General features: G+C 50.9%; 1 protein-coding gene across 1 annotated transcript; it reads right to left on the bottom strand.

Moving 5' to 3' along the window:
* Positions 1–7829: 7829 nt before the first annotated feature.
* HAND1 (heart and neural crest derivatives expressed 1) lies at positions 7830–10557 on the bottom strand. The gene is made up of 2 exons (XM_050961340.1): positions 10066–10557; positions 7830–7931 (listed from the first exon to the last, which is right to left on the bottom strand). Exons 1-2 carry the CDS (start codon positions 10555–10557, stop codon positions 7830–7832), a joined length of 594 nt encoding a protein of 197 aa, XP_050817297.1.
* Positions 10558–10773: the final 216 nt, after the last annotated feature.

Genomic DNA, 10773 nt, shown 5'->3' with positions numbered 1-10773 from the left:
AGTATAGGAGCAGGACTTCTTTGTGCTAGGAGCTGGATGAACAGAGAACAACAAGAGATCCTGCCCCTAAGAGCCTATGGTCTTTTGTGCTGGCCTGGAGGTTCTGGAGTCGGATTGTGTCTAGCCACAGACTAGGTAGCAGGGCGTGGGTTGAATTAATACAATCTAACAGAGATGATACTCACTTTCTGTGGCATTTTCCATCCTTGGCCACTATCGCTGAGCTGCCAGTGGAAATTAATGCCATTTGTGAGAGGCAGTGTTGTTCAGTGGGTAGACACTGGATTGTGAGTCACAGGACTTGGGGTTCTAGTCCCCAGTTCTACCATTGGCCTGCTGAGGGACCCTGAGCAAGTCACATCCCCTCCTCTGTGCCTCAGTTTCCCCTCCCACGTTTTCTGTTATGTTTTGTGGACTTTTCAGGAAAGGGACTGTCTGTGTTTGATCAGCGCCAAACACGGTGAAGCCCTGCTCTTAGCTGGGGCCGCTAGGTGCTGTGTAAAACAATACTTACTACTGTCATGATAATGTAGGGACAGTTCAGGGGTGGGGATGGGCTTTCACAGCTGATGTGGAACGCTAAAGACATGTGTGTGTCCGTCCATCTTTCTCATTCACTTTAACAGGCTCTTGTCCCCTTGATGCAGGCGGCTGCTGCTCGTGTTCATGGGATCTCCTCACTTGCACATCCATGTGGTCTGGTCGCAGGCTGACCTGTCCTCAGCCCCAGGGCTGCCGCTTACATTACTGTATCGATTTGGGTTTTTTCTTTGTCTCCAGTGACAAGGTAGGTTCTATAGTGTCTAAAGGAGACCAGGGGAAAGTGAAACAAGTCAGCTTGTGTCCCCTGACCAGGCCCAGCCCTCAGAGGGAGCCCTGGAATTAGTTCTCTCAGAAATGCAAAACATTCCCTGTTAATTTCAGGTTTTGCCTTCATTTACCTTTTTCACTCCTGGGTGTATTTTTTTTTATGTCAGATTGGTATTTTATTTGGCTCCATGCTGTCTAGGGGCTGTCTGCTTTAACCCTTCCCTTGCTGCTTCTGAGATAAGAATAGGCTCCCTTGAGATCAGATAAACAAGTCCATAAATACCTAGAACAACAACAAGCAGCTTTCAGAAGGAGAGGGGAAGAATGCAAAGGAAAAAGAAGACGTAATTCACAGAAGAGCCAAGCCCCATGAATACAGAGATGAGTCGCTGGGTGATGCATGAAATGTGCATCTGCTACTTGTCTCCCTAATATGCACCTCTAGTGGCATTTGCTGTGCATAGGACAGTAATGGGCCGGCAGTCATATGATACACATGGTTAGATGGACAAGATGCTCTTTGGGGGGTGAGGGTGTCCCTAAGGATCCCTCTATAGTCCTCACCTGCCCACATTCAAAGGTAGCGCTTCATGGTGGCTCTCCCTGTGGCTGAAGAGGGCTGGACAGGTCCCTGCTGAAGGCCAGTCAATCCATTCCGCAGGAGAGAGAGTAACGCAAGGCCGTTTGTACAGCACCTAGCACACTACGACTCTGGTCTATAACGAAGGCCCCGTGGCACTACAGTAATCTGAGTAATACTAAGGCAGAGTCAGCTAGCCCAGGATGAGCTAGAGAACATGTCAGGTCTCCCCCTTGGCTCCCATGTTTCCTCAGCGTTAGGCTGGCCTTGCTCTGACTTCCACTGGGGGATGGGAAAATAATGAAAATAATAATCATATAGGGATTGCATAACAAAGGGAACACTGACCGTGGAGCAAGCTCCTTGATCTCGCTCTGTGAAAGGTGGACAAAGGTAGTTATGGCTCAAAACTCAGTAAAGCAACAGTCACCAGTTGTTACTTTATTGGTTGATTAGTGCTACCCCCCCTCAGAGAAAAGGTTGCCTTACACCTCTGTGTGCCGTTTGCCGGCCGGTGGCATGGTTCAGAAGCTATATGTCATATCCCGCCCTCTGTTAACTCCCACAATTAACTCAAAAAAATTAATCGCAGTTGAAAAAATGAGTTGTGATTAATCGCAGTTTTGATCACACCGTGAAACAATAGATACCAACTGAAATGTATTAAATATTTTTGAATGTTTTTGTACATTTTGAAAATATCGATTTCAATGACAACACAGAATACAAAGTCTGCTCTGCTAACTTTATAATAATTTTCATTACAAATATTTGCACTGTAAAAATGATGCACAAAAGAAATGGTATTTCCCAGTTCTCCTCGTACAAGTACTGCAGTGCAATCTCCTTATCATGAAAATTGATATTATTGTTTAACAGTGCGATTAATCGCCATGGATTTTTTTTAATTGCTTGACAGCCATAGTAAATATTCAGCCCACCGCCTGTGGACATGATACCTCGGTGGGAGGTTGCACATGATGGTTTGCTTCACCACTCATGAACTTGGCCAAGTTCCTGCTCAGTTGGAGGGGCAGCATGGGTGCTGTTTGTTCATGAGGGATTACATGGAAGAGGCAAACTGGCTAGAGCCTGTAGCTGTTCATTTGCAGACTTTAAACTCTTTGGAGGAGTGGGAGGGGTTTTTAGCTCTTTTCTAACGAAGGTGTGTGTTTGGGAATTTCTCTGTTTTTTCCCTTGAGTCACCAGCATTTTAAATCAGGCTGGCGTCCAAGGTCTGCAGGAGGGAACCCAGCCAGGCAGCTGTTCAGGGAGAAGGGATAGCTCAGTGGTTTGAGCATTGCCCTGCTAAACTCAGGGTTGTGAGTTCAATCCTTGAGGGGGCTACTTAGGGATCTGGGGCAAAAATCTGTCTGGAGATTAGTCCTGCTTTGAGCAGGGGGGTGGGCTAGATGACCTCCTGAGGTCCCTTCCAACCCTGATATTCTGTGATCTTGGTCTACCAAAGTGGGGCTTCCCTCCCAAAAACTCTAGGAGGGGCTGGGGGACAGTTATACTGGAAGGAGTGAAGTGGGTGAGGTGTGGCATAAGGCAGGAGCAGTTATATCTGCAAGTTACATCCAGCATGTGAGGGGAAAGGGGTATGGGCGGTAGTTCTCCCTGGAGCTGAAGTATGATGGGGGTAGTTATGTTCAGATGGGTGGGTGTGAACAGAGTGTGAAGTTTGGAGAGGAAGCAGGGAGGGGGGATGTTATACATAGGAGGGGGTGAGATTTGGCTTTTATCCTGGTGGAAAACTGGACATTTCAAGTGTTACATTGAAAATATTTTGTTTAAACTTTTTCATATGGGTAAAAGACACTGTCCTTCCCTGCCCCCCTTTCTGTGCCCTTCCCCAGCCCCCAGCATCTCATACCCTCCTATTTCCCCTGCCACCTCCATGTCCCTTGGCCCCTCCCTCTCTCTGTGCCCCCCACCTGGCACCCTATTCTCTGCCATGTGATCCCCTCCTCTCTGCCTGGAGGATCAGTACTGGGATAACTGGCTGCTCCCTGTTATGCTCTAGTTCAACCACAGCTTGCTAAGTTTGATGCAGGGATCTCTGCTCTGTGCTACACAGAAGGTCAGATTCAATGGACATAATGCTTCCTCCTGGCCTTAAAATCTACAAACCACTTACCCCCTTTCATCCCAGAGGAAGTGGAAATGGACCTGATTATTGAATTGTAAATGGCGCTGTTCTGCAGCTGTGGGGATTATCCCCCATAAGGCAGTTTAGCATCCAAGCCCATGGGTTTGATGTACACTGCATTTGAAATATGTCCATGGGAGCTGGCCTAAGCCAAAGAACGCTCTCAACCCATTGTGCATAGCCTGTGGGCGCCCCAGAGCACTGCGTAGCTTTAAATCGAAAGCGCACTGCTCTCAGCTCAGCTCTCAAGAGCACAAGTGCGCCTGGCCTGGCGTTCCTGGTTGTGAGCAGCCTTCCAATAACAAGGGTGCGGCCCTGTCTTCCACAGGCCCCTCCATGCTGGCATTGATTTGAATGGCACTTTGGAGTACACAGAGAATGCAGGATCGGGCCCCAAACCTGTGTGTGCGGCTAGGCCTCCGAAACGACCCTCCAATAACCAAACGTGCGGACACGTGAAACGAGGGGGAGGGGGGAATCCAGCGTCAGGCTCTTGCTAAGCATCGGTGACTAAAACAGGGTTTAAGCTGGTGAAAATTTCCTGGGCCAGGGTTTGTATTTTCCCCTCTGGGTAGATAGGGAAGTGATGGAAGGGAAGAGCTAGTCTCCAGCACTGGAGATTCCTGGATCAGAATAGCATGTTGTGTCTGTGCTGCATGGAAGCAGAGAAGTAACTTCCTTCTTTTCCAAATCCCACAAGGAATCTCCCTCCTGTGTGTACTGTGGGGCCATGCAGGCTTTGAGTGGAAGCCAGTGAGCTAACGGGACATCTGCAGAGCCAAAAAACCCTGCGGCAGCGAGTCTCGGAGTGTAAAAATAGCCATGCAGACATTCAGGCTGGGGCTGGAGCCTGGGCTCTGAGAGCCAGTGAGGCGGGGACAGTCTCAGACCTTGGCTCCAGCCCATGGCTCTTTCTAGCCCTGTAGCGGGAGCCTGAGCCAGCTGACCTGGGATCTGAGAGTTGCTGCCGTGGGGGTTTCTTTGCTGTGTTGTCGTCCCCCATAAGACTTCTCACCTGAGCAAGCGAGGCAGGACACGAGGGGTTAACGCCCCGGTTTGACCATCCTCCCTGGTTCAGCACAGCACTTAAGGCTGGGCCTGACTTTAAGGACACACCTCCATTCCATTAAAGTCTATCAGTGGGAAGTAAGCATGTGCTTAAGTGCTGTGCTGGTTGGAGATGGGCCTAAAAGCACATGCAGCTGTGCTTAGCTGAATCGGGACCCAAGCGTGCTCAGGAAACCCCATCACTGTAGGGTCTAATCCTTCAGTCCTTCCCCAGGTCTAACTCCCATGGGCTTCACCAGGAGTTTTGCCTGGGTGAGTGTGGCAGGATGGAGCAGGTTGCACAGATTCTGCAGAGAAGTGGCACTTGGGTCCCTCATTCACAAGGAGGCGAAATCAGAGCAGCCTTCACACCGGCTCCCAGGGGTTTCTCACCACCCCTGGCTGAGTGCGAGGCGTCCTCTCTGCGTAGGGATACAGGATCTCCAGAGAGATGAACAAAGGCATCCAGGCAGCTCTTTCCTTTCAAGGAGGAGCTCAGCATCTTTCTGTGTCGTGTTCCCCATTCCCCTTGTGCACTGTTGGGGGGCATGGAAGAGGCCTGGCTAGCTCCCACAAAGGGCAGAGGCCCTTGGGTTGGCAGCCCACGAAATAAGCAAAGAACTAAAGGGTAAAAAGCCTGGGCAAACGGCTTGAGCTTTTTGATGCTTTGATAGTCTCAAACTAGGTCGGGGCCCGATTAATCTCTTACTGACAGTGGTGTAAATCAGGAATAACTGCATGGGAATCAATGAGGTTATGTAGGGTCAAGCTGGTGTCATGAGAGAGGGATACGGCCTCTAATTACACAGTAATCTGGGCGTTGTGTGTGGACTGCACAGGGCCCTGATTCAAGGGGAAAGGCCAGTTGCCTGGGGGAAGGGACATGCAGGACTGCACCCCCATGCTGCCGGGTCTAGGCAGCGGAGTGGGCGCCAGGAGCCGTCTGATTGTGGTGTTTCTCAGTGCTTGTCGTTAGCAGAGGCTTTGTGGAGAGTCCCAGCAGCCTTTGCAGACAGCCGCCCGGCCCTTCGGGTCACACACTGCCGGCGCTCTGTGGTCCCAGAGCAGTCGTTATTACAGAGGTGTTTTTCCTCATTAAAATGTGCCCGGCTTTTTGATCTCGCTGCTCTTGGCTTGGCTGAAAGAAGGTTATTTATCCCCCTGCACAAGTTGGAGGGGCCAGTGATTTGGGTTTGTCCATGTTTCATTTGAAATCAGCAAAAAGGTTTCCTTTGACTTGCCACATTAACACTAATGGAGTTTCCACCCCTATAAAACACAAGGGATTAACTCTTCAGACTCTGAAAAGTCCCTTGTTCCCCCCAGTAATTATCTGTGTGCATATGACTATACATACACAGAGAGATGCTGTACATACCCACACAGCTATACGCTGCACAATATGTGTGCTGTCTATATGAGTTTATGTGTATATTCAAATCAATATAATATGTGACTATACAATAAATATTACTTCTAGCTCTAGATCTAGATATATTGGTAATATAATGGCTGTATTTTGTATGAATATTTAGATACCTATATAATAAAAAATACACACATAAATGTAATAAAAATACACATATATATCTTTGGGTGCAAAGCTTAGACCTCTGTTATGCAGGAGGCCAGACTAGCTGGCCATAATGGACACTTCTGGCCTTAAATCTATGAATCTGCTGTCAACCTCTATAGTAACTATATATGTCGAAATGAATATATACTATAGGTGTGTGGGAGGGACATCCACTATCTAAAACTATCTCGATCTGTCCAGCTATAGCTCTCCTCTCTGTTGATATCTATTTGGATACAGGAAAGATATCAGTACCAAAGCCACAAACTAAGTGATGCTTCCAGGCACCCCTGCAATATAAAGAGAACAGTAGGCAGGAGGACTGGAACCAGGGGTGCTGGGGGTGTAGCAGCACCCTGTACTTTGCAGGGGTTTCCATCATATCCAGGGTTTAGAGTTTGGTTCAATGGCTCTCAGCACCCCCACTATATAAATTGTTCCAGTGCCCCTGCTAGTAACATCTTTGTATATGTTTTATACTAGCTATGCATGTAATAATATAGATATGTAGATTTAATTCTATCTAGAGCCCATAGTATTATCCAGCGCTCTAACATAATCAGCAGCATCTACACGGAGCTTTCTCTACATCTGTACCTAACCCCGATCTGATCTGTTACACACACACTCCTATACTACAATCCGAAAGGGGTCAATTGATCGATGCTAATTTTCCTGCTGCTTTTAGTATTTTATATAAATCCGTTTTTTAAAGAAACCCCTGTTTTAGCAGTTCGGAGAACGCCTCTGTCCTTGTCAATTTCACCCGCAGCAAAGCATCTGACTGCGGGCTGATGGGCCAGCCCTGGAGGCACCGAGCTCTGGCCAAAAAGGGGAAAGTCCGTTTTCATAAAACTTTTATTTATTTTTTTTTTAAATCCACATAAATAGTTGGCTTGGCGAACCTGTTTTCTCGGCAAGTGGTCATACGAATTTGAGGTAGAAAACCCGGCACAGGAAACTTCCCAAACGCGTTAGGTAGTTTAAATACATCAACACATGTCAACAACGTGGGGGTTGTATTTACAAAAATAAGAACAAGGTGTTTCCCTCAGACTGTTGGGCGGAAGGGCAGGAGCCAACCAAACACTGGGTACAAAATACATGAACTGAAAGGTTACAAAAAAATGAGTTCAGGGCTCATTCGATGGAAGCGGCTCTCTCTGCAATAGGTCCCGATCCTGCACTCACTCACCTCCCAGGGCTACCTCCCGATATTAGGGCCTCTGCATGTCCACCAGGATCAGAATCCGCCCCGGATTGCCCTGGCAGAACAGGATCCTGCCTACCGGTTTTATGTGTGTTTCTGCTGAGAATCCATATTGCGTCTGTTTCATGTGTCTGGAGAATGGAGACAGAGCCCAGGGGATGCCTTCAGCAAGGAGAAAGTTAAGGTAAGGAAGCGATTCCAATTCCGGAGCATTTAGGACAAGCAGAGCTGTTTCGTTTACACTAGAGCCGCCCTGTTTCTCACGAGTTCTTTTCCGCCTGCCCGGTTCTTCATATTCCCCCCCTCCTGGATTTCTCCCCGGCTCCAACCCTTTTTCCTTCTTAAACATTGCACATGATAAGCGCGATTGGGTTACGCTCCCAGCCTGAAGCGGGGGGAAATCTTCTGAATCTGTTTTAAAAATGAGTTCAGTCTTTGATTTGCGTCTCTCTTCTCACTGATTTAACTCCAGAGCCCAGACCTGCTGAGGCCAACCAGTCCTTCCTTTAAGCTTTTTCTCTCCATGGCCGAGGGGATGAGCGTAGACTTCAGGCTGCTGCAGAAAAACACAAAAGCCAGAGGGGAAAGGGGAAAAAAACACAAAAGGAAACCCGGATAAGTGCTTCACAAAAATAAATATAAATTTAAAAGATGAACGGGGGGAGAGACCCAAATATTTACGAGCAAGAATTTTAATAAGAAAAACAAATCGCACAGGCTGCGCTCTACCCTCTACCACTGTTTGTATATTTCAGTCGAGTGCTGAAAATAAGATCGTATATTGTGTTCCTGTTTATAAACGTTAGATATCGGGGCAGAGCCATAAATCTGCCTTTATTTCCCTGCTTTTCTAAATAGTGAACGCGGCGTTATTGTAAATCCACGCTCCTGTTGGTAAATACAACGGCACTGTATAAATTACACACTATTAATTAGCTTTAAGTGCCAAGACGGTTCTGTTCCTTCGAATGGGAGGAATGAGTGCTTGAAAACAAGGAGTTGCGCTTGAGAAATATCACGCTACCGAAAACGGGTTTTGTTTATTTCCGCAGCCACGGTAAAGTACAAGCTCCGTTTTAAAAGCCAGGCTATTTTTGGTCTTTCCCCCAAAATGCGGCCCTTTCCCACCCGCTAGGCACGTTGGGAATAATCATGCCGAAGCGGTGGGGATCGAGGTGCCTTTGTGTTTTAATCGATCCGAGAATTTTCTTTGGATTCGATTATTGGCACCACCCGGAGGCCAGAGACGTTCTCGGGGTTTGGGTGAGCGGCGGATCGGCACCGGGGAAGCCTGGGCCGGCGCTTTCCTTTCAAAATCAGGAATACGGCGCAGCGCGCCTGCTGAGAAATGTAAGCAAACAAGCCCTTGATTTGCGGGTTAAAGCAAACGTGGCAGGACGCGGTGGTTCTCTCTAGGAATTCCCCCAACTCCGTTTTGTTACGGGAGTACCGGCTCCGAGGCCGGGATTCGCTGTGTGGACGCGTTTCTCGGCCTGGGTTCAGAACCTGACCAGGGAGCTCCCTCTGGCCCTTGTCACCGCCCCGCTCAGTGGGGCTGTAACGGGGCAGAATGTGTCCCCCGCTCCCTCTCCCTCGCTAGGTAGGAAATGGGCTTGGGCGAAGCTCGGGTGTCCCTGGTGGGGTTCGGAGTCCCACCACCGGCGGGATTTTTGTTTGCAGGGTCCAGAAAAAAAAAAGACTCGTAAAAAACATTGCAGTGAAGGAAGGGCCCGAGGGTCCCGAGTCTGACTGTCTCTGGAAGTCCGGCAGGGAGTGGGGCCGCCCATCGCACCCACGCCCCCCCTCCACTTTTCAAAATAGCCCGAACTGGAGCAAGGCCTGGCGGCTGGGGGGCGGAGGGGGAATCTCCCTTTTGCAATGGTTAAAACCTTCCCGCCGCCTTAGGAAAGGTGCGAACAGTTGAAGCGGCTCCACTGGATGCGGGATTAACTAGGGACCGTTTAGCCCGCAGGCGGAACTCGCAATACGGAGCCCCCTGCCCTGGGCTCCGGTGGAGATAAACCCGGGCTCCAGTCCGCAGAATAAAACCCCAGCATGCGCGTAGCTCACTCCTAGCAGCAGCAGCAGCGGTGCAATCTACTCTCCCGTGCAACAGAGCAATAGTCTTGCAACCTGCGCTGCAGAGTTGCGCGCATCACCTGCGGTAAGGCTGGGGGGCATTTATCTGCTGCCCTCCGTGTAGCCGGCCTAGATCCGAGGAAAATCACCTACCCCCTCCCTGGACCTTCGCATGAGCTGCTTCTGCCTGGCAGCTGCAAAGCGCGGGGCTCTCCAGGCTGGGGCAGGGCCAGGCCCAGCCAGCGGAAAGCTCCCTGCCCTCTAACCAACCTGAGGTGCACAGGAGTGGAACCAGCCCCCATGCAGGGTAGCTAAGGTCCCATGCGAATAACTCTCCCTGCAGGAGAGCAGCTGAGGCGCACAAGCCTTCCATGGCGGGGGGAGGCCCTGCAGGAGCCCTCACCAGAATATAGTATTCTATAGTATTGCAGCTCTTTGTTTATGGACAGCCCGAAATTGCTTTGCCCCAGGCCCCCTGAATCCTCAGGGTGCCCTGGTTACTGACCTGGGCACCGCCCTGGGGAGCCTAGAGCAAGGGCTTGCAGGGCCCCTCCTCTGCTCGCCCTAGCCCAGCTGCCCCTCGCCAACCCCGGCTCCCACCTCGGCCTTACCGGCTCCCTTTTCCGCTTGCTCTCCCGGCTGTCCGGTTTCTTGAGCTCGGCCTTGAAGCCCTCGGTGTCCCCGGCCTGGCTGTCCTTGGCCAGCACCTCCATCAGGTAGGCGATGTAGCTGGTGGCCAGGCGCAGGGTCTTGATCTTGGAGAGCTTGGTGTCGGCGGGCACGTTGGGGATGCACTCCCGCAGCTCCGCGAAGGCGCTGTTGATGCTCTCGGTTCTCCGGCGCTCCTTCTTGGGGCCCACGCCTTTCCGCCGGCCCAGCCGGCCGCTCAGCGCCTCCAGCCGGCCGGGCCCGTGGCCGGGCCCCGGCGCCCCGAACTCGGCGCCGGTGTAGGGGGAGGGCTGCCCGGAGAGGTCGGGGGACACCTCGGCCGGGTTGAGCACCCAGCTCTGGAAGTAGGAGCGCTCCGGGTGGCACCGGGAGGCCGGGCTGAAGAGGAAGGGCTCGTGGAGCAGATGGTGCTGGTAACTCCCGACTAGGTTCATGGTCTGCCCGAGGCGCGGAGCGGTCCCGGAGAAAGAGCTCGGCTGGAGAGCTCGACCCCTAGGCAGCCTGAGCCATCCCTTACTCCAACACCCCCTGGCCCGGACGGGGCAACTTCCTGCCTGCGCTCCCTCGAGCCTGGGCGACGCTCCGCAGCTCAGATCCTGCTCCAGGCCGGGGAAGCCAGGCCCTGGGACTCCTTCTTAGCAAATTCTCTG

Source organism: Gopherus flavomarginatus, chromosome 7 (assembly GCF_025201925.1).
Source record: "Gopherus flavomarginatus isolate rGopFla2 chromosome 7, rGopFla2.mat.asm, whole genome shotgun sequence".
Lineage (NCBI taxonomy): Eukaryota > Metazoa > Chordata > Testudines > Testudinidae > Gopherus > Gopherus flavomarginatus.
Note: the sequence above shows the minus strand (reverse complement) of the source record. Positions and strands in the feature narration are given on the sequence as shown.